The 22,792-nt window shown below is 37.7% G+C and overlaps 1 protein-coding gene across 2 annotated transcripts in view; it reads right to left on the bottom strand.

Moving 5' to 3' along the window:
* Positions 1–1,660: 1,660 nt before the first annotated feature.
* Papolg (poly(A) polymerase gamma) overlaps positions 1,661–22,792 on the bottom strand; it is a 29,577-nt gene continuing 8,445 nt past the window's right edge. Inside the window, exons 6-22 of one of the 2 annotated variants that reach the window (XM_057772115.1) lie at positions 21,677–21,730; positions 19,811–19,922; positions 17,633–17,722; positions 14,390–14,528; positions 12,968–13,040; positions 12,195–12,315; positions 11,779–11,863; positions 11,005–11,058; positions 9,401–9,520; positions 8,905–9,014; positions 6,778–6,899; positions 6,204–6,373; positions 5,726–5,814; positions 5,427–5,647; positions 4,841–4,906; positions 4,607–4,663; positions 1,661–3,052 (exon numbers count right to left, since the gene is read on the bottom strand). In XM_057772115.1, coding sequence (XP_057628098.1) covers positions 2,954–3,052; positions 4,607–4,663; positions 4,841–4,906; positions 5,427–5,647; positions 5,726–5,814; positions 6,204–6,373; positions 6,778–6,899; positions 8,905–9,014; positions 9,401–9,520; positions 11,005–11,058; positions 11,779–11,863; positions 12,195–12,315; positions 12,968–13,040; positions 14,390–14,528; positions 17,633–17,722; positions 19,811–19,922; positions 21,677–21,730 — 1,782 coding nt within the window. In that variant the 3' untranslated portion in view covers positions 1,661–2,953. The remainder of the gene's footprint in view (positions 3,053–4,606; positions 4,664–4,840; positions 4,907–5,426; positions 5,648–5,725; positions 5,815–6,203; positions 6,374–6,777; positions 6,900–8,904; positions 9,015–9,400; positions 9,521–11,004; positions 11,059–11,778; positions 11,864–12,194; positions 12,316–12,967; positions 13,041–14,389; positions 14,529–17,632; positions 17,723–19,810; positions 19,923–21,676; positions 21,731–22,792) is intronic. The other variant, XM_057772116.1, reaches the window with a different exon arrangement.

Below are 22,792 nucleotides of genomic sequence, written 5' to 3'. Positions count from 1 at the left end.
TCAAACATTCTTCTAAATACCAACCACATTTTCACCCCAAATATATGAAGTACCGAAGAAATAATGTGTTTCTGAGGTCCTCACCAGCCCATTTTACTAAGAGACACTGCATTCAGAAACCTACTGCAGCAAAATCAAATGGAGCAATCATAAATACTCCAGGACTGCTCAGTCTGGTGGTTCCCACCCTCAGCCTCCTTTTGGGGGCATGAACTACTTTGAGAAAACAACGAAAGCTAACTTCCCGCGACTAGAAAACTGAACAAAAAGCATCTTATACACAATCCCGAAGGATTCTCAGATACTCATGTCTATTTGCTGAGGAGAGAGGGTCACCCCACGCTGTGAGCCAGCACGGGTCTACACAGCCAGCCAGGGCTACAGAGTGAGATCCTGGGGGATGCTGGGAGGGGCAGGGAGGAGGAGGAAGCCTTGGGCTAATTAGTAAGCATTTTACTAACACTACTTGAGTGGCTGTCTGCAGAGAAAATTAGTCTTATAAGCATCAATAAGCTTTAAAAATTTATTCTTCCCCGTTTTACAAGGTGTTAAACCAAGTACTTTCTACCTCAAATTGAATAAATTCCCAAAGTTGAAACTCCTAGAATCTTGCTTTCCTTTGTTAGTCTCCAGAGCTAGTCACTGCGGAACAAGCCAGTCAGAGTCCAGTACCATAGGGAATGAACATGTGAAGGCTATCTGGCTTTATGAAATACATTTCTAGCTATGCTACACACTTGGAAACAGACAGAAAGCATGATGCTGACTCCCAAATCTTTTTACTTACTTGGAGCCCGTCTGACAGACCCCTTACTAAGGTAATGAAATGTACTAAAAGTCCCCCTACTGGTCAGGACAGGAAGCTCTGCATCTTTTCAATGAACCCACCATATCAAAACCCATCTTATTAATCCTCAGTTGTCAGACAAGTTGATGAAGTCCCCCTTTGTAAACCTCGATGCTGAGCCACTGACCATGCTGAATGGAACCTTAGTCTAAGAAAAAAACCTACTATACTGCAAGGGGCCAGGCTGTTCCTTTCTGGAATAAGATTTAAACCCCCCATTAAATAAGTCAAATAATTTTTTTAGGTTCAAGGTCAGGTGTCAGTCCTGTGTGTGTATGTGTGTGCTTGGTTTTTTGAGATAGGGTTTCTCTGTAGCTTTGGGACCTGTCCTGGAACTAGCTCTGTAGACCAGGCTGGCCTCGAACTCACAGAGATCCCGAGTGCTGGGATTAAAGGTGTGTGCCACCAACACCTATCAGTCCTTTCTTAATCATTTAGTTTTGCATATTTGTAGAACAAATCCCAAACATTTCAATTTAGGAAGAGGTTAACTATGAAAATGGCACTACCAAAGAAGCCACAACTCCTGGCCTTTGACACAGAACATGGGAGCGGCACACCCCTCAGATCAGAACGGGCAGGGAGGGCACAACACTACGACAGTCTCAACATAGGGTGTAAAACTGGTGTAAAGGGTCTGTAAGTGAAAACGGGCTGTTCTTTCTGCCGTGTGTCTTGTGAACCCCGCGCTACTCCAGTGTATGCCCCTCTGGCCTACTACACAGCTGAGTGAAAGCTGAAGACTTCCTGGCTATGCTGAGTTTCATTTTAAATATATGAATTAAGCCTATTCAAAAAATTAAAGACAGACAGTAACGGTTTTAAAGTTTCTCTTTGAAAAGATGATATCTTACAGTACATACAAAAATACTCTGAAAATACATACGACTTCATTTACAAAACACAGAGTCAACAGATTACAAGAATTACATGGTTGTGGACTTTTAATAAACTGAGCATGCATTCATGAAACTTAAAAAATATTAAGAAATGCACTGAAAAAAGCAGTGTAAAAAAAGACAACTCATATAGTTAAATAAAACTACAAAGGTCCTGAGCCAATTAATGGTTGGTAACAATGTCATTCAAAAATGCTTTGAGGTTTCAGTAAAATCCACTGCTTATTCTGCATGCCTAACCCATGAAGAGACTGCTGGAGGTAATGGCGAGGGATTGCCATGCTGAGTTAATTTTATACTTCAAAAATACAAGTCTGCCGTACTTAAATGTGTCTTATCATTGATGGTGGGATAAATTCTTCCTTTGTAAAAAATACCAATCAGCTAACAAGAATGTCATGAGATAGTAAGACATGTAACAATTTCACCATTCATATACTGACTTTCAGTATCCTGGTTATAGTCTGATTTTTAATAAAGATGCATTTTGAAGACCTCCATGGGAGGCAAAATACTGAGAATTTATGGTGCCCAACTCTTGTGTAGTCACTGGACTAGTCCTCCCTGGAAACTATGCAACATCTGGACAAAAGCACAAAAAATAGTTTAAATATTTATGTGCCAATCTGAAAAAAATAAATTAACAAAATAGACATCTGCACAAATGAAAGAAGCAGAAACATATCTCACATTCATTAACCTCGGGCTTTACAAAGCGGCTTCAATGCTAAAGTAAACATACAAACATTTGGAAAACTACAAGACAGGTTTTTTTTTTTTTGTTTTAACTTTTTCAGCTCTATACAATGATTACAACAAAAGACTTAAACAACAACAAAAAACCAACCAAACAAACAAAAAACCCAAACAAACAAACAAACAAACAAACACACACAGTTCAGGGCTTGTTTCATCAAAGTCCAAGTGGCCAAGAACTGGTTCCCATGACAGAGAAACAAACATCAAAAGTTAAGGCAGTAAAACCTCAAAATGCAAAGCCATAATACTGTAGGTGACATTTACTAGCAGGTGATCCTCAGAGGGCACATAGCAATCAGTGAGAATGCCACAGCATCTCAAGGTCAAATGTGAGAGTTCAAAAACCACTCCAAGGTCATGAGGCTGTTGACTGGAACTGTCACACCATCTACGCCACTGTGTGACTGAATGGTCACTAAGTGAAGAGGCACTGCTATTACCACTGCTATTACCGGTTAAGAGTCAGTCGGATGGAGTTTTTGATGACACGGATGTTGCTTGCTGGAACTGGAGACGATGAATCTGGCAGTTCTTTACTGGGTAGTCTCTGTTGAAAGGGAGACAAAAAAGTGTGAATATACACACACGCATGTACACCCCACCCTATGAGGGCTCATTCATCTAACAAATCAACCGTCCAACTCTACTTGGACTTTTTCTCCACAGCCTACACCCTGACGTTGACAGGTGCACGCAATAGCTCCTTTTTCATCCATTCTAAGTACTTTTTTACTCTCAGGTCTTTTAAAAGTGAAAACTGAGAAGCAGGAGTAGAGAAAGGAGAAGTGGCAGCAATGTGAGGAGGGCTCTGGAGAAGAGGACTTTATTAACTCAGTCACCACTGAGGAATGTATAATGAACTCCACCGTCCCTGACGCTGGGCAATGACGCTGAGCAACAGAAGTGCAGGGTGACTAAAGAGGAAGCCTTATGAGTGAAGTAAACGTGAGCACTCTACAGGAAGGTTTGGTACCGAGAGTCACCTCCCTCCGTTAGTTCTTGTACCGTGTGACAGAAACAATGGAAAGCTTGGCCACAGTTAAACGCAGAGGATGTGGTCAGTGGCAGACCACTTGTGTGGCAGGCATGAGGTTTTGAGTTCAACCCCCAGCACCAAAACTAAGCAAATGAATTAGTAAAAAGTTCAGACATAGAAATAGAGAATAGGACAATGAAGATTTATATAGCATAACCAAACTTCAGACATTATACACTTCTACTCACTTATACTTGAATGGTTTTTTGTTTTTGCTTGTTTTTGACACAGGTCTCTCCATGTAGCTCTGGCTTTCCTGGTATTCAGACATTTACCTGCCTAACTCCTGAGCGCTGGGATTAAAGCACGTACCACCACCACTAGCTGTGCTTGAAATATTTTATAACATACTCTGCCATTCACTCTTTTCTATTTCAATATCCACCCCAATATTTCCTATCCATTATCGTATTTAGTATATGTTTTTGTAAGGCAGTCTTGCAGCGTGAGTTGTGTAACAGAAATTATTTTGGTTCCAAAAGTCCTGACAGAGTAAGAGCTGCCTAGAGCAGTAGCCCTCCATGGAGGCTGGAAAGAAGCTGTCTGTTCTGGACACACAGGGCAGGGCTTCCTGGGATCTAACAAAGCTCCTTCCTAATACCTGCTCATTAGCTTTCCATGCTCACCATATTTGATTTCTAATAACTTAAATTCTGAAAGCAGTGTATATAACAAAAGCTGTCTTTGGCATTAATAAGAAGCCTGTGCCATGAACCAAGTATTCAGAGAAATAAAGCAGACCGAAATCTGAGTAGGCCACAAGACTTTCAAACTGTTTCCTCTCCTAGACTCCTGAGCAATGTCCACTCAATGTACACTATCTGTCATCCCCAGTCCTGACCCCATCCACACTGCTGGTCTTTGAGAACAGGGACATAATCATACTGCTTTCTGGTTCTAGGTTTTTCTTTTGAGACATGGTTTTACTCTGTTGCTTAGGCTAGTTTTGAATTTAAAGCAATCCTCCTGCCTCAGTCTTCTAAATACATGGATTTAGTTTTAGTTTCTTAAGTTTTTTTTTTTAACTTGTTTTTACCTATAGAACTATTACCTATCATCTATTACCTTTTTCCGTGATGTATCAATAGTTGGAATGGGCATAGATTCTCCACCAATGGCATCCTAAAAATAAAAGGATTAAAAACACAATTTTAAATTTTCTTACCATTTCCAACACTTATTCCTACTTCAAAGTAAATCATAATCAAAAACTGATGACTCTAAAGTACTTTCTACGGTGCTTTTCATAGTCTGTTGCTCTTTAATTTCACATTCTGAGTGCAGTATTAACATATTTACCATTGGCTTTCTTTTCCTATCCTCGGCAGCACGGGAGTCTTTAAATGCTGACTCAAGTCGAATAAACTAAGGCATAAACAATAAAAATGAATCGCTATTATATATCTTCAAAGACCATACAAATCAATATAAAATGGGAGACTAATTGATCGATCATCAAAAATGGCAACAATTTAATGACTTCAATAAACTACAACTAAAATTATATTGAACTCAACTGCTACCCTTAATTTCGGCAGCCTAAGTAATATTTTCGGTTTAATCAATTCAGATTCTAACAAAATATTTTGCTATCATCTGCTGAAAGCTAAGAAGATCCATATAATAGAAAAAAATGCACAATTATATTTGTCTCCTTAACTTTTGTGTAAGAAACTTAAACCAATCAAGAAACTTTCAGATATGAGTAATTTGAATATAAGATGAATAAATATTGTTCCTAAAGGTTTTGAAATATTCTTTTCAAACAGTACAACTCCCAGTGGAAAACTTGCATAGTTAAGGAAAACTGTCAGTTTCTTTACTATTATTTTAACTTAAAAAAAAAAAAATCAATGAACAATCACTACTAAAGTCATATGTTTACCTTTTCTATGTCTTTCAACCTCTTTGAAGTCCCATCTGTAGGTGGCGAATGGGATCTTTTGGGTGTAACATTCTTACTTATGTTAGAGAGTCCATTTAGATGGGGTTGTCCCTGGACAGGGTTGTGAGGTGTTGTGACTCTAGGAATAACGTTACGTCCTACTACAGTAGGAATGGTACATACAGATGGGGGGGATGCAGCTTTTGCTGTAGGATCAACCTCTGAAAAGTACAAAAACAATTTTAGTACTCAAATATTTATGTAGCAGAATTGTTAACGATTGAAGTTTAGACACCTACTTGCACCAATGACTGGAATAGACAGCCCTGGAGCTGGGGGGACACTTGGTAGCTTCTCTACAACTACAGTCGCAGGCTCAGTACTATTCCTAGTAAAAGAATAAAATTATCATTATTAACTGATCTCACCACTACTGATTTTAAAAGCTCTCACTTTAACATTCAGTATGATTTCTTTCTAGTATTTCAACCTTACTCAAAAGAACAGAGAAGTCAGATAACACAAGGAAAGTCAAGAGGGAACAATCTAAGTAGAAAATGTGTGCGTTCATCTGCACTGCTGCACCATTCCCCAAGCCCTTCTCCTGGAGTGACTCCTGGAGCGCTGCACACCGCCAAGTGTTCCTAAACTAGTAAGAATCTATTACTAGTAGAGCAAGAGAAAATTCTTTAGCGATGCAAACAGGTCTTTTAGGAAAGGTACAGAAAGTTCTCATCATCCTCCAAAAGCAGCCTAGAAGGATGTTTGGACACACACCTCTCTGCTTCTCCCGCAGGGCTGTCTGGGTTGGAAGACTTATTTGTAGACACTGGCGAGTGAAAAGGTGTCCCACTATCGGTGTCTCTGGAGCTATCCAGACAGCTGCTATCCAGAGATGATCTTTTGGACTGAAGGCCACCTGAACTCCGGCTTACATCAGAAAGACTCTATGGGAGAGAAAGACACTGTTAGGGTTTCAAAAGAAAAGGAGAATATTCTAAAGCACACAAAAGCAACCTAACCTGTCTCTGGTTTAAGGTCAATTTCAGACCGACTGGCTACACCATCTTTCCCAGTAGGTTTGGAGGAGGTGTAGGTGTAAAGTTCAAATTTGGTTTCAAGATCAACTGTTTTTTTTTTTTGTTGTTGTTTTTTGAGACAGGGTTTTTTTTCTATAGTTTTGGAGCCTGTCCTGGAACTTGCTCTTGTAGACCAGGCTGGCCTCAAACTCACAAAGATCCACCTGCCCCTGCTTCCCTAATGTTGGGATTAAAGGTGTGCGCCACCACCGCCCGGTTAAGATCAACCTTTTCAATGGAAGCATACTAGAGAATCAGGACTGCACACCCACCTTTTTCTTCTTCTGAAGAATCTCTGCAGGTAGATAATGATGAAGCTGTTTTTTCTTTACATGAGTTGCTTCGATTTTCATTCCATCCTTTAACATGTTTATATTGTTTGCCTGCCTGTACACTGTAACAATGTTAATATGTTAAATGGGAAATTTCTTTCTGAACTGTAACTGTTTTCCTTTTCTAAATGCACAGACCGCTTATCCCCCATTAAACACACATCCTCTCATGGAACAAATATTCTAAGACTTCCATTGTGTCACAGTAAGAACTGACTGCTTCTGTGTGTGTATCTTCTAAGAGCTTTCTATAATTAGCCCCCATTAACAAAATAAACATATCACAAATTATTTTTTCCAAATCTTGTTCTTTGTTCTTTTCAAAACAGCAATCACTCCTCATAATTACTTGTCTGAGTCTAAGGTACTTCTTTTTCTTCTTCATATATATATATATGGGTATTCTGGCCTTCATATAAGTCTGTGTGGCATGTGCATGTCTGGTGCCTGCAGAGGTCAGAAGAAAGTACTGTATTCCCTGGGACTGGACTTACAGATAGTAGTTGTAAGCCTTCATGTGGGTGCTGGGGAACCAAGCCTTAGGCCCTTGGGAGAGCAGCCAGCCCTCTGAACCTCTAAGTTGTCTCTGCAGCCACCTAAGACAATAATTATATCAAATATCCAAAATGCAATTCAAGTCCTGCTTCTACCCTGAGACTGCTTTATCATCACGGCCCATATCAGACATAGAACACAGGAGATCGGAGACCATCTGCAAATCTACCTTCAGTTTATAGGCTGAAAAACTAGTTTCAGAAAGCCTGGAACACCTGGACTGCAACAGGAGATGTGTGGCTCTAGACTTCTGTTCTAGCACTTTTCCTAACTTGTGAAGACCAGTTGTATTAGCACACAAATTAAGGTATTTTGTGTCCAGCCAATTAGATGTTAAGTCCACTGAAGACAAGCAGGTTGTTTTGTATAGCAAATGCTATGGAATGTGGCACATTATTTAATACTGTGGGACCTAGAGTGTTGACGTGTGGAAAAGAATATTTTAAAAAATCTAATAAATGAGCATCTCAGCTTTTTACTTCTTGAGACAACTGATCCCTAATTTGTATATAATTTCATTTGAGATTCTTATGATTATCAGGAGTACTTGTTCAAACTGCAGAGTCTCTGGTTCCTCAGAACGTGACTTTGTAGCCTGAAGGTGAAGCACAGGAGTCTACATTACCATGATAAACATGAGGACTTTATAAGGAATTTAGAAAACTCCCGTGTGTCAAGAATACTAACAGCATGAATGTGCACACCAGTGCACTAGTGTGTGACACCAGTCAACACTAGCCCAGTCTATAACGGAGAGGTGTGGCTGGGGTTAGATATGATGAACAACGTTTTTCTATTGATCTTGGAACATATTCAGCAAATCTGTAACTAATGATGATTATTTAACATGAGAAACATAAAAATCAATTCATGTTTATGACTGTGATTATAATCTCTGGCTAAACACACAGGAAAGTCACCTGTGGAGTTTAGTTTTATTTTCAAACAGAAAACACATTAAGATATTACAAAATTTAAGTGATTTAGGAGTACCAAGGGAGTCTCACTCCCTGTCCCCTGGGCACAGTGGCTGGTTCCCAGACTAAGAAGCAACCAGCAGTGCCTTTAAAAAAAATTCTGGCCGGGCGGTGGTGGCGCACGCCTTTAATCCCAGCACTCGGGAGGCAGAGGCAGGCGGATCTCTGTGAGTTCGAGACCAGCCTGGTCTACAAGAGCTAGTTCCAGGACGGGCTCCAAAACCACAGAGAAACCCTGTCTTGAAAAAAACCAAAAAAAAAAAAAAAATTCTGCCAGAAATATCCTCTGCAGTTAAGTATGTCTCTTTTGTAAAGTGAATGGAAGCATTCTGTCCATTATCTGAGTGCCCTCATTATATCTTAGAAATAGTTTCTTCATTCTTTTCTTTTTTCCAAACAGTAGCACCAGTTTCTACAATATGGGTTGATTTAACCAAACTGGGAATTAAGAAGTGTCTCCAAATAGACCCTAAACAGATGGCACTGAGTTACAGCCATGGCTGGGAATCACCGCCCCATGATTATGATGTCTTACCTGTATCAGTAAATGACTGTATATCGTATGTCAAGTCTATGTTAACACTTTCTGCATTTTCTACTCTCCGAAAAATTATTCCGAGGAACCACATTGATACGTAATTGTTGCTATAAAGAAAAACATTTTCATTAGTTTTTTTCTTTCAACCTAACAAATGCTACTGGAAAATTAAAACTTAGTTTCTATTTCTCTACCTGATTAGTAGATTTCATTGATGTAGCCAAATTCTTAAAATTATATCCAGAACTTTGGTGTAGTCGTTTAGTATTGTTTTAAAAGAAAATTAAATAGTCTGGAAGAACTTACTGAATATATATTTAAAAGATGTTCCAAACACTACTATGGAGTTTTTGCTGAGGTTTACTATCGCAGTGTGTACTTGTATAATAAAACATGGTCACATCAATGTCTGGTAAAGACAATCTTAAAACTCACTAAAACAATAAACATGTCAAATAACATTATTTAAGACATTTATTTAAGGGCAACTTACGCTTTATGATGTTCTTTGTTTCCTGGGAATGATTGGGGATTCACATGGGCAAGAGTAATAAATTCATTACGCTCCAAGTTTCCAACAAGCACACGGATTTTAGATTCCACTAATCCAACCCTGAGATAAACAACAAGAGTTCTATGAACTCACATTAAATCTGACAACTATACTCAAGTAAACCAAGTACTACATCAACTACCAAGTTTTGTATGTTCACTTAAAAATAAATTCCAATCATAGTAGAGACTTTTAAAAATACCAATTGGTATAGCAACATGGCTCAACAGGTCAAAGTGTTTGCCATGCAAGCCTGACGACCCAAACTGGAGTCCTGGAGTCAATAGTGATATCCATACACACGCTGTGGCACACGCAGACTCTCTCACCACCACTACTACTACTATATCAAGCATATGTCAAATTATGCTTATAGAAGAACTGACCTAAATTTAATGCATTTCTGACTATAAAAATACCCTGGTTAAGTCTAGATGGTAAGGATTTGAGTATAAACTAAAACTTTTACTTAGTGTATTCTTCAATCATTTCTACTTTCATATCTTTGAGTAAACCCTAAACTACTTTAAATAATATAAACCAAGAAAAGCTAACATACGCACATAATTCTTGAAATAAGCATACTGATTTTCACAAAATACTGGATTTTGCATTTCAAAAGGTCACTAAATTTAAATCAGATATTAGAAAAACATATAGGTATCATCAGATTTTTACAATTTAATTTTCTCTTAAGATATATGACTATCTGTTATGTATTTATTAGTGACTATAAGTCAGAATAATTTCAAGAATACTTTTAAATATTTTCAAACACTTACGAAAACTGATTATTATAACTGAGTTACTAAATGAGAAATAAATTTCTCTACTAGCACCACACAGTCCATCTTTTAGGCTTTTGAGCTGTATGGTCTGTGCAACTATTTTCTTTACCATACAGCAGAGAGCAGTAGTCGACAACACATTAATGAAGGAAGGACGGCCGTGCACCAAAAAGGTCTCCTAACAAATGGCAGACTGACTTTGCCATAAGCTATAGTTTCCAGGATTCCTTATCTAGACAAATTAAATACTGCATCAATAAAAAATGTAATTATTAGAGAAATAAAAACCCTTAAAAGTGACAAGTCAGACTGGAAGAAAATACTGGAAGCACAAACTCTGCCCAGTGGACCCAGGGATGTGAATATCCTGAGGGCACGGGATGGATTCAGATGTCCTAGGAAGACATGCTGCAGCCCGACCAGAACCATTGGCAGAAACCGAAACCGTGACACTTGTGCTGCCCTCAGCTAAGAGATACATAGTGTCTCCCCTGAGTTTTGGGGGGAACAATAACAGTAAGATGTAGCTGGGCATCAGAACACCAGAATTCTTCTAAACGTCACTGCATTCTGATTCTGAAAATGAGCAAGTACAATCTGCACCACAGCCTTCTATGACTGCTGATGCTGAGTCTCCATCATGGACAGCAGTCACCACTAAACATACTGACTATGAAAGCCAAGCAAGTGTAAAGCACCATGAAACTATTGATATCATCAGACAGTGCAAAAGAGAACTTGAAACGTAAGTCTTACCATTCGAGATGATTTTCTTCTGTTGATGCACTGGCAGTCAATACTATATAATGCCTATAAAGGATTTGCATCAATAATCAGGGATTAAAAAAAGTCAGAACATCATTAATCTGATTTTTAATCTATTTTTCTTTCTTCTTCCCAATGAACAAAACATGTACAGAGTGTCTAAAAGCTACAGTACACTTTATTTTCACAAAACGATAGACCCCACAATTAAAAACTAACTCACTTTAAAAACTATCACAAATGCTGGACTAGCTACTACTAGAATCAGGGTGCTGTGATGACTTAGAAGAAATCTGAGTAATACCTGTCATATGTCATAATTAGCTTTCTACATTTAAACTCTTATTGGACATATGCTGAGTCACACATAGAACTAACTCTACCACTCATGAAGAAGAGGCAGGAGAATCACTGTAAGTTCCAGGCCAACCTGCGTTATATAGTAAGTATGTTCCAGGCTAGTCTGGAATACACAGTGAGGCTCTGACTCCTGTATGAATGAATGAATGAATGAATGAATGAGGGTCCAACAAAATGGTTTAGTAGGTAAAGGTGCTTGTCACCTGGCCTGATGACATGAGTTCTAAGACCCATGCAGATCTAACACCTGCAAGTTGTCCTCTGTCCTCCACGTAAGCACTATGGCAGGCATACCCAGCCATGTACAACCTAGCTCTCTTTAAAACAAAAACAGTAAACAACAACAACAATAAAACTCCACAAAAATAAGACAGAAAATTGACATTTTTACCAATGTTTAAATACCTGTATTTTTGAAAGAAATTTGGTGGCTCTAATAGTTTGGACCAGTCTGATTTCCCTTGAAGAATTTCATCCGTAACTGCAAGACCTAAACAAAAACAAAGGGTTTTTAGAAACTAAGTCTAATTTTGAAAAATGACCAGCTCTTGTATTTCATCCAAACCATCTAACCCACAAATGCTTGACTTAGAAATGTGAAGACATTATGTTGTTTCTTAGAATACAAAAGTCAAATTCCACCAAACTGGACTGGCTCAAATTTTGGCCTTAATATTATATATTTTGGAAAGCATTTGAAGTTTTACAAAGAGTTAAGGGTTACAGAATTCTAATTGCCAATCAATAATTCCAGTGTAGAATAAAATTGTCAGCCAAAAGTTTGGGAATATGTAAGGAAAAAGAGAGCCAAACATATTTACCTTGTTTAAATTCTTCTACCATTACTGTTCGAGTAGATGTAGACACATTATATGTAGAATTCTGTTGTGGGTAGGCAGGGGTAATTATGGGCATAAGATGATATCTATCTGATGGATTTACCTGTAAAATCAGAAGCAGGATAATTATCTGTTCCCCTGAGTAGTCATCACTTCATTTTCCCCAAAGTCTGAAGAATATGAAATATAAATTTCATATGAAATTCCCTCAATTCTAGGAAGGTACTTCTCTACTGAACTGCATTTATTTCTGAAGACAGATATATTTGTCAAAGCTCTGCAGAAATTAATTTTCCTCAGCAAATCTATCAAATGATGCATCATATAAGGAAGTCTTTCAGAATTATAGAAATATAATAACTACAATGGCATTATCTTCAATTATATATAGAAATGGATGCCTACTCTTACTAAATTGGAATTTCAAAATTAAAAAGGAATCTATGTGAGAGTTATGAATCTGCTTTAAACTGCACTGCAAAATATTATTTTTATATATTTCAGTGCTTCATTATAAGTAACTACTTGTAACAGTTTCTTTATGATGGGTTATGATACTGTTTTTTGATACACCCACATATCTGGTCATATTTGGGCAACTTTTAATAATATAACATTTGGATCAACATTAAATCCACAGCAAAGGGAAACAAGAGCTCTTGCTGCATAAGAAAGGTGTGTGGGAAGAAGGGATAATCTTTAGAGAGACTATGGTTTAGAGTAAGGCCTTCCTTCTCCTTAGTGAATTCTCATACCCGAGGATCCCAGACAGGCAAATTCAAGTTGCTTTCTTCTGGTTGCTTCAATAGCACAGGATTCGGCCATTCCCTAGCATAAGTAAAGTGAATTAATTCAAACAGACTCTCACTTCAGATGCTATATAAAATATTAAAAGTATTAAACTGTCTCAATCTTCACATGGCAAAGTATAAAGTACAAGAGGAAGAATCTGTTTATTTGCAGAAATGGCAACAGTCCTTCGTTAGTGAGAAGCAATTTGTACTTGAATTTGTCTCTTCTTTCTCATCTGCTTTCACAGATTTTATTCTGATGATATAACAGCAATAAGTAACATTTGTTGAAAATACTAACACATGTATGAAGCAGTTATGATTATCATCTCCATTTTACCAGGCCAGCTTACTGTACAAAACCAAAAATTATGAGGATTCTACAGTCTTAAGATCTTAAGATAAGGTTCACATTTACAAACTCCTCAAGTCACCTTACTGAGTTTTTTAGAAAGAGGTACAGGGGTTACAAGCACTGGCTGCTCATCCAGAGGACACAGGCTCAATTCCCAGCATCTACGGAAGGCTCACAGTTGTCTGTACTTCTGTGCCAGGGGATCTGATGCCCTCCTCTGACCTCTACAGGCACCAGGCACACAAGTGGTAAACACACACGCAGGTAAAACATACACTCATATACATAAAATAAAATCAAAAAAGAAAAAGGAAGCAAAAGTCAGTGGGGTGGTACACATTTGTGAACTCAATACTTAGAAAGTTGAGACGAGCGGAATGAAAGTTGTATACAAGCCTGGGCTACAGAGTAAAACCCCTTTCCGAAACACTGACAGGAGTAGGGAGACAAGATCATGTCACTTGTGATAACACAGGTAAGTACTGGAGATCACTAACTGAAATAGACAGGGCACAGAAAACCCTTCAGGATCTCACCACACAAGGAATCTAAAAATGTTGACCTCACAGAAGCTGAAAGTAGAACAGTAGTTGGCAGGGACTAGGACAGGGCAGAGAAGAGGACAGGAGAACGTCTGTCGGCGGAGATTAAATTAGACAAGTTTTGGTGTTCTATTGCTCCATAGGGAAATTACAAGTCATATTGGTCATACTATGAATTTGGATGTCTCATGCTCTCAGATTAAATATGTTTTAAAGCTTTTAATGAAGGTAAAACAAAATATATATGCATAGGTTTTTTTTTTTTGAAACAGGGTCTCTCTCTCTCCAGCCAGGACTACTAAAACAGAATATGGAGCCCACTGTCCTCAAACTTATAGCAATATTCCTGCCTAAAGTTCTCTAGGCAGGAATAGATCTAAAAATCTGCTAGGATTACAGGTATGAGCCACTATACCTGGTTACAGTTCTTTAACTTTTTTTTTTTAACATATCTATATAAGTTAATAATTAGTTAAAGTATATGCTCACCATTTGGAAAAAACTAAAAAAAACTTGTGAACTAAAGTTGAAGCTGCTGCATTTGGATACAGTTGGCAAGTTCTGGCAACTAGCATTGCCCAGGAGACTCCACCAAGGAATCCCAGCATATTGGAATAAATACCACGACCTATGAAAATAAGCATTTGTTAATTGTTATTCAGATCTATCATGCTTGAAATACAACAGAATAACCTCATTCATTCCTAAGACTGAATACAAACTGAAGTGATAAGCAGAACAACACACTAGGCTCAGAGTCAGTTTTGGGAACTTCTAGTTCTCTACTTGTAGCTCTTCTGCTTTGTTCCCTAATGTACAATGCCCTCAATTCCCTGTTTTAGTGCCAACTGTTCTGATTGATAATGCTACTCAAACTATTCCTAAATCCCCAGCCCCCATTTTGAAATATCTGCAGTTAAAGACAGAAGACAGTAGGTAAGAAAGAACATTTCATCAGTAAGTAATTACATACATGGGTAGTATTTTAAAACCGAGCATAAAGCTGGCAACAAACTTCAGTTTTGGATACCTCTCCATTGTGAACAACATACCAATGACATTAGACTCACTTGTGAAATGATGATTTTTATAGAAATCTATGGGAAACTATTACCTAGTGTGCCCTTATTACACATTGTGACATTATGTTCCATATATAGAGGTAAAAATTCTATAAGATATCAGTTTAGACATGTTAAATATAAAAACTATGTGTGTGAAAATTGACAGAATACAGTGTTTAGTTTATAAAGAGACAAAATGTTCATGTTGTGGTTTTAATACAAATTACATGATCCGATTATTCAAGGCTACAGGCAAATACCACTTGCTTTAGGCCCACAATATATAAACCAAAAGACTGATTCACTTAAACTATACACTTTAGTACCTTTTGGTGTACTTGTAGCTGTGCAACCACCACAATCACTCCTAGAACACACTCATCAGCTCCAAAAGAAACGACAGCTATACTCCCCCTTACTCTGGATCTGAAGACCTATGCAACCACTCATCTACCTTCTGTCTTTTATAGCTCTGTCCTAATTATGGACATTTTAATTCATATAAATCCAAGCATAAATGTTGTCTTTTGGATAACCTCTGGCACACTCAACAAAGACGTGTCAACAATCATATGTTGTACTGCATTCCTTTTTATCGCAAAGTAATATTTGGCAGTGTAGATACACCATGTTTGTTTATTCATTCATCACTGTATGAACATGCGACTGTGCTTACTCTGGCTTTAGGAATGACAATACTAAATAGGAACAAGATTTTTTTTTTTTTTTTTTTTAATTTTATTTTCGAGACAGGGTTTCTCCGTAGCTTTTTGGTTCCTGTCCTGGAACTAGCTCTTCTAGACCAGGCTGGCCTCGAACTCACAGAGATTCGCCTGCCTCTGCCTCCCAAGTGCTGGGATTAAAGGCGTGCGCCACCACCGCCCGGCATGAACAAGATTTTTATATGAACATTATTTTACCTTCTGTTGAGAATTAAATACAATGAAATAAAACAAATTTAAAAATCCCTTCCTTAGTTCGCCATTTCAAGTGTTTACCAGTCACAGAGTAACTGGATCTGTCAATGCATATTAACGTTTCCTCAGTCAAACGCTTTATGCAGAGCTCTGTAGACTAGGTGAAACCTCATGCCTGAAGTGCAACACGGCCTCAGTGCAGTCACGAACCAAACAATGTCATTTAAGAGTGCCACGTACATGATGGCGGGCTTTAAGATTATAATGGGGATGAAAAAATGTAGAGATGAAGAGGTAAGAAAAGAGCAAACACCAGAAAAAAAGAACCATCAAAAAATTCAGTGACGTTGGCTGGAAATGAGGCTGGCTTCTAACTCCTACGCCCCAGTAAACAACCTCAGCATCCCACTGGGAACAGTGGTAGGAGCCACCATTCTTGCCTACAACCTGAGCCTACTCAACACTAGAATGATTTACATGTGCCACCATGTCCAATCTGTGTTTATATCATTACACAGGAATTAAAAAGCTTTTAAAAATTAGTTTACAACAAAAATTACAATAAGCTGAGCTTAATTTATTATTGAAGAAAAAAACTTTTATAAATCAGTGAGACTAAAATATACAGTGTCCATAAGTCTACAGTAGTGGACATTAACGCCCTGGGCATTTACACTCACTACGCATTCAGACTCACTCAAACCACCTTTGGGTTTAGCAATTTCCATTTATCATATGTGTCTCACACAGATCATTTTTTTTTTTTTTTTTTTTTTTTTGATTTTTCGAGATAGGGTTTCTCCGTAGCTTTTGGTTCCTGTCCTGGAACTAGCTCTTGTAGACCAGGCTGGTCTCGAACTCACAGAGATCCGCCTACCTCTGCCTCCCGAGTGCTGGGATTAAAGGCGTGCGCCACCACCGCCCGGCTCACACAGATCATTTTTATGTGTGTGATTTTGCTGTACCACACTGTGTTTAGGTAGCTTCTACATGAAAGTACTTAGCACTGTCTTACAAAGGCCTACACTATTCATACAGTTAAAAGGGGTTATACAGGTTTTTAGGAGCAATAGCTTTCTAGAGACCAAGTTTACAGCGGGCTTTACCAAAAAGGTTTATGTGAGCATGTGAGCATATTCAATTTCGGTTGCATGGCCACAAAATTATTTAATAATTCATTCTTCAGACCATTATCATCATTCTTTTTCTTTTAAAAATCATGTGTGTGTGTGTATAGTATGCATGAACATGTGTGTACAGGTACATGCACACGCAGGTCAGAGGAAGCATGTGGGTATTCTGCTTTAACTCCCTGCCTGATTTCTTGCCCTACGGTGCTGAGTTTGTGGTTACTGACACACACAGTCATGCCTCGCCTTGCCTTGCATGTGTGTTAGAGATTCAAACTCAGCTCATGCAGCAAGTGTTCCTACCTACTGAGCCATTTCCTCAGTCATCATACATCACCATTCTAAAGCAGGGTCTGAATACAGTTAGAATAATATAGAAAGACCCATGTCAGAGCAGAATGAGGGACAAGGCCTTTTATGAGTCACACACACACACACCTGCACATGGGAGGACAGAGAGTCACACATAGACCAGTACACCTGGAAAGCAGCTTTTCCAGGTTTATTGGCCATCAACCCTCAATAGCATCAGGAAAGTCAGAGTCTTCATATGTGCTTCAATTACTGGCAACAGAAAATTAGAATTTTAGAACAGACACATAAAAGACTTAGGATACTTACGTTTTGCCCATAATTTGACTGCTCTTAGGGTGAGTCTAAAGGTTTCTTTATTTGGCACTAAGTGCAAAATTTCATCAGTAACTCTGCACCCTGAAAGAGACAAAATGTTCATCAGTAACTCTACACCCTGAAACCCTGAAAGAGATAAAATGTTGATTTTTCACTAAGGAACAAAACCTTGTCAATTCAAACTGTCTCCTAACCTTCAAACTCTCAAATGCTAAAAATATGAATGATAAGTCATGCTGTATAAAATTTTAAAACACACGTGAAAAGGTCCTTTACTTTTGAGAAATTTAAAGTACATGGGTAATGAAATCCAGTGCTGCAGTAGAGATGGGTCTGAGTTCCTTTCCAGTTTCTTCTTCATCTGACTTAATCACAATGCCTCCAATTTATAAAACTGCTATTGTTTCAATACAATCCTTTCCACAGAGAAGTCTAATTTACTAGTACATTCAGGAAAACAAAATAAAGTGGACACAGTGGTGCTCACCTTTAATCCCAGCACTCAGGAGGCAGAGACAGGCAGATCTCTAAGTTCCAGGCCAGCCTGGTCTACAGAATGAGTTCCAAGACAGCCAGGGATACCCAGAGAACATTGTCTTAAATATCAAAAACAAACAAAAAACCAAAAAATGTAAAACAAGAGACTAAATCAGTAGTTCTCAAACCTGAATAATCTGTGAGGTCAAATCTATTTTTATAAGAAAACTACATCTTTCATTGCCATTTTCACAGTGTTAACTTTGCATTGACGAGGTACTGGCAATAATGGCTAAAACTACCTTAGAGGTCAATCATGGCAGTGGCAACCGAGTGTACAGGTATAAAATGTGTCTTCACTACTATCACAGTTGAGAAAAACAATCAAAAGGAAAGAGGTGTGTCATCATTTTTGTTGTATTTTAAAGGAATATCCAGTTTCTTGAAATTATAACTGGCAGATCAACAAGGTTACATACTGGGTATTCAGTAGATAATCTATGAAAACTTAGGTAAGTTCCTTGCCTAAAGGAAAACAATGACATTATTTATTATGGATTAAGAGAATTTAAGCTTTCAAGTTATATAGTTATAAATGACTTGTATCTGCTATTGGGAACCTGACAACTTCTAATACTTTAAAGACTCTTATGACAGAATTGGTGCTAATATTAATTAATCACTACAATTTAAAATCCACTTCATAGTGAAATCTGTGCCAACATTTGGAAGATAAAAATAACTTTGAGAACTAATATTTTCCAAATAGAGTACAATAGTTAAAAAAAAAAAACAACAAACAAAAACAAAAAACAGGCAAAAGCAAAAAGGCATAAGGCAGATCACTAGATATTAGTGTAACAAGGTATTAAGGTAACCAGAAAACAAAATCTATTTTAAATATAGGACCACATTAGGCCCCTTGAATACAGGCGACAATGGTGTGGCTTGGGCAGTGTGTGGGGTCACCGGCAGTAGGACCAGGATCTAATTCTAATGCGTGAACTGACTTTCTGGAGACCATTCCCTGTGGAGAGATACCTTGCTCAGCCTAGGCATCTGGGTAAGTCGGGGATGGCTTAGTCCTGCCTCAATGAGGTGTTGGGACAGACTTAGTTGACTTCCCAGGGGAGGTCTTACCCTCCCTAGGCAGTAGATGGAGGGATGAGGTGGGAAGAATGGGAAGAGAGGAGGGAAGGGCAACTGGGATGGGTATGTAAAAAAAAAAAAAATTATAAAAAATGTACTACTAATTTATATTTTTTTCCAGTGAATTATAAATATTTTAAACAATTGTTTTTAATCATGATATGGTAAATACTGACATATAACCCAGGTGAACAAATGTATTTTGGGGTTCTCAATAAATGTTAAAGATTTATGGGGCTCCTAAAACGAAAATAGGTTTATGAACCACAATTCTAAACTTAATCTTTCAACTAAATGATACTTTTTAGGATGTTTAAATGTGATCATACTATTTTTAGAAAGAAATTTATGACTAAATCTTCTGGATTTGGGACACGGCAATGCAAGGTCTCTCACACACTAAGCTTGTGCTGTAAAACTGAGCTGCATTCCAACTATTCTAGATTATTTGAGGTTTAAAATAGTGCATCAATAATTCTACAAAAAGGCTTTATTTACTTCATTGTTTTCAAGCAGGCATCTATGATTTCTTTAGAAACTCACCATTTAAGCTGCGGATACACCGTATATCAAGGCTTCTTAGGCGAGAGTCGTCTCTTAGATCTAAATTATCTGATATGGTTTGTATTGCCAGTCTTGCAAAGACTAGATCAATCTTTGGAAAGATGTAAAAAAAGAAAGAAGATAAATATTACTTTTCATTCTCCTCAGCCCCAGCTCAAAACGTAAAAAGTTCCAATTATTAATTTGAGACATTCTAATGAAACATCAAAAGTCTATGAAGGTGACTGAATGTGGGACAATTACTGTAATTCTTGAAGTACAGAGGAAGACCCAACACATGTTTACATTTACCCCCTCTTGAAATTCAACTCAAGTATTAGGAAAATTTGATTTGGTTTTGGTTTAGTTTGTTTTTATCTTATTGCATAAACTACTAGAAAAAACAAAACAGAAGAAACAGCAGCAAAAGGCACAGAAGCTGGAAAGCAGGTAGACAGGAGGCAACAGACCCAGTAGACCAAAGAAAACAGATTTAAACATTTTATTCGGGAAATAAGGACAGGTAGCTACAAATAAATATATAAATAAATTTTAAAGAACATTTAGAAAGTATAAAAAGTATTTTTAGAAATCATTACAAAGCTTGAAAGACAAGATAACACCAAAAGGCAGAATAAAAAATATGAAGATGTGGTTAATAAGTGAGAAAGAAGAATTCTGTGTGTGTGCGCGCTTTTATTTATTTATAATTTATAGAAAGCTGTTCTGGAGACTCAACAGACAAACATTAAGATTCCATGAAAAAAGACACATATGTGCAAACAAAAGTAGAAAATTCAAAAGAACTCAATAAAAGTTCCAAGAACTGAGTTTCCAGACTAGAAGAGGACTACTGCATGCCAAGCACATCAATTAAAAACACACATCAAAGCATATTATCATCTTAAATTCTACAAGTATGCAGACAAAAGAAAAACAACTAAACAAGATACAAAACTGGTCACACATACAAAGAAGAAAGACTAAAAATGGTATATTTTTCAACAGCACAGAAGATACAAAACAATGAAGGCCTTAAAGTATGTAAAAAATCATTTCCTACCTAGAATGGCGCACTCAGCAAAATTATGAATTCAGTGATTTTTAAGCATGCAAGATAAAAAGAAAACAAATTCTTTTTCAGAAATCCAATGGATGAGCTCCAGTAAAATGATATCATATATCTAGAAAGAAGAACATCTAGAGTAGGAATAGAAACTTTCAGGAAGATGGTAGAGAGAACAAGATGCCAGCTGTGCCAAGATGGGCAACAGGCAGCTGAGACGAGAACAGGTGAGAAGATTTAGTGGTCATTTCTCAAGATGCTGACGACCAGAAAAGACTGGGCTTCAATCAGACATAGGTATAACAACCAAACTAACAGAACTAAATAATCACTAACTCCTGAGGGAAAAATGTGCCAAGGCAAAGGAACGGTAATTCAGTACACTCAGTACTGAGCTTTGAAAACTGTTTTGAGATAATGTAAACAGAACACTGTTCCAAATGAAATTATAACGGAGAAATTATTCTAGGTGACTGTGGTATGTGGAAGGTTGTGTACAAGAAGCATGAGGGGAGAGATGGAGACTGGTTCACTGTCATGGTGAGTGGCCAAAAGAAGTGGAAAGGAGGTGAAAGGACTACTGTTTACTTCTTTAATCTATGTGCTGGTGCCAGGACAGCTGGCACACACCTGGAATCTTGATTCCTAGGAAGACAACTACAGTTACACAGTGGGATTACTTCAAAACCCAAGCCCCAAACCAAATCCGAACAAAAATGTGCCAATGCTAAGTCTGATTTTAAAACAAAATTATAGGTTAAATATTTCAATTTTCAAATAAAAAAATATTAAATACTTACTTCAATACCATCAAATTCAAATTTTATAACAGGCACAAAGGCATCTTCCACAGCCTATAAAAGAAAAAGACAAAAATATCACATGGGTTAGCCCTTTATCCTTCCTGTCAATATAATATCCTATTTTTTCTTCTAATTTGTATTTTATTCAGTAAACAAAAGTAAAAAGCATTTTTGGTCTAATATGCAGGTTAAGGCTTTCTATTTTATAACGTGTGTAATTCAGGTCACAGGAATCATTTCTTCAGCTGTTATTTGATTTATCCTGTTGAGAATGTCTGTCAGAAACTGGAAGGCAGAACTGCTGTCATCTGGGCACTAATTGTGGAATCTAAATTGAAAATGACTATTACAAAAAGCATCAAGTGTAAACTGTATGGTAAGCCTCTCCAGTACTCAGGAGAGAGAAGCAGGGGGCTCAAAAATTCAAGGTCACTGATGGCTACACAATGAGTTTGAACAGGAGTTACGTGAGAGACTAAAAAAATTACAAAAAGTGTTACTGTTTTTTTTAATGTTCAGAGCTCTAATATAACCTATTACAAAAAAAATGCTAGGGGCTGGCTTAGTTCAGTACTTGACCTGAGAACACAGGGCCTGAGTTCAATCCACAGAGCCCAATATGGAGCACAATGGTGCACTGAGGAACCAGGAGGATCCCGAGGGCTCACTGATAGTAAGTTTACCCTAACTGGTAATTCTAGGCCAATGAAGACTGTGTCTGACAGGAGGTAGACAATGTTTTTGAGGAGGACACTCAACCTTGTACTGTGGCCTCCAAAAGCAACACACCAAGTGTATGATCACCCCACACACTTGCAAATACATACATACAAATTATACTGCAGAGCTGCAGCCAGGGTTTTATAGATTGCTAGTATGGAAAGGTTACTTGCTAAATGAAGGCTAGATATACAGAGTCATTAATGGAATCTTACAGAGACTGTCCTCCACAATTTGATATACACCAGCCATTCATCAGATATTAAAGTGGTTTGAGTCTACTATCACATTAATCCTCAAAAATATCTCATAAAAGTTATTACCAAATCTACCCCGAGGCTCAGATGGAGAGCGAAGAGCTACAGGGGTAGAGTCTAGATATAAAAGCAGTCT

This window comes from Chionomys nivalis, chromosome 6, assembly GCF_950005125.1.
Source record: "Chionomys nivalis chromosome 6, mChiNiv1.1, whole genome shotgun sequence".
Lineage (NCBI taxonomy): Eukaryota > Metazoa > Chordata > Mammalia > Rodentia > Cricetidae > Chionomys > Chionomys nivalis.
Note: the sequence above shows the minus strand (reverse complement) of the source record. Positions and strands in the feature narration are given on the sequence as shown.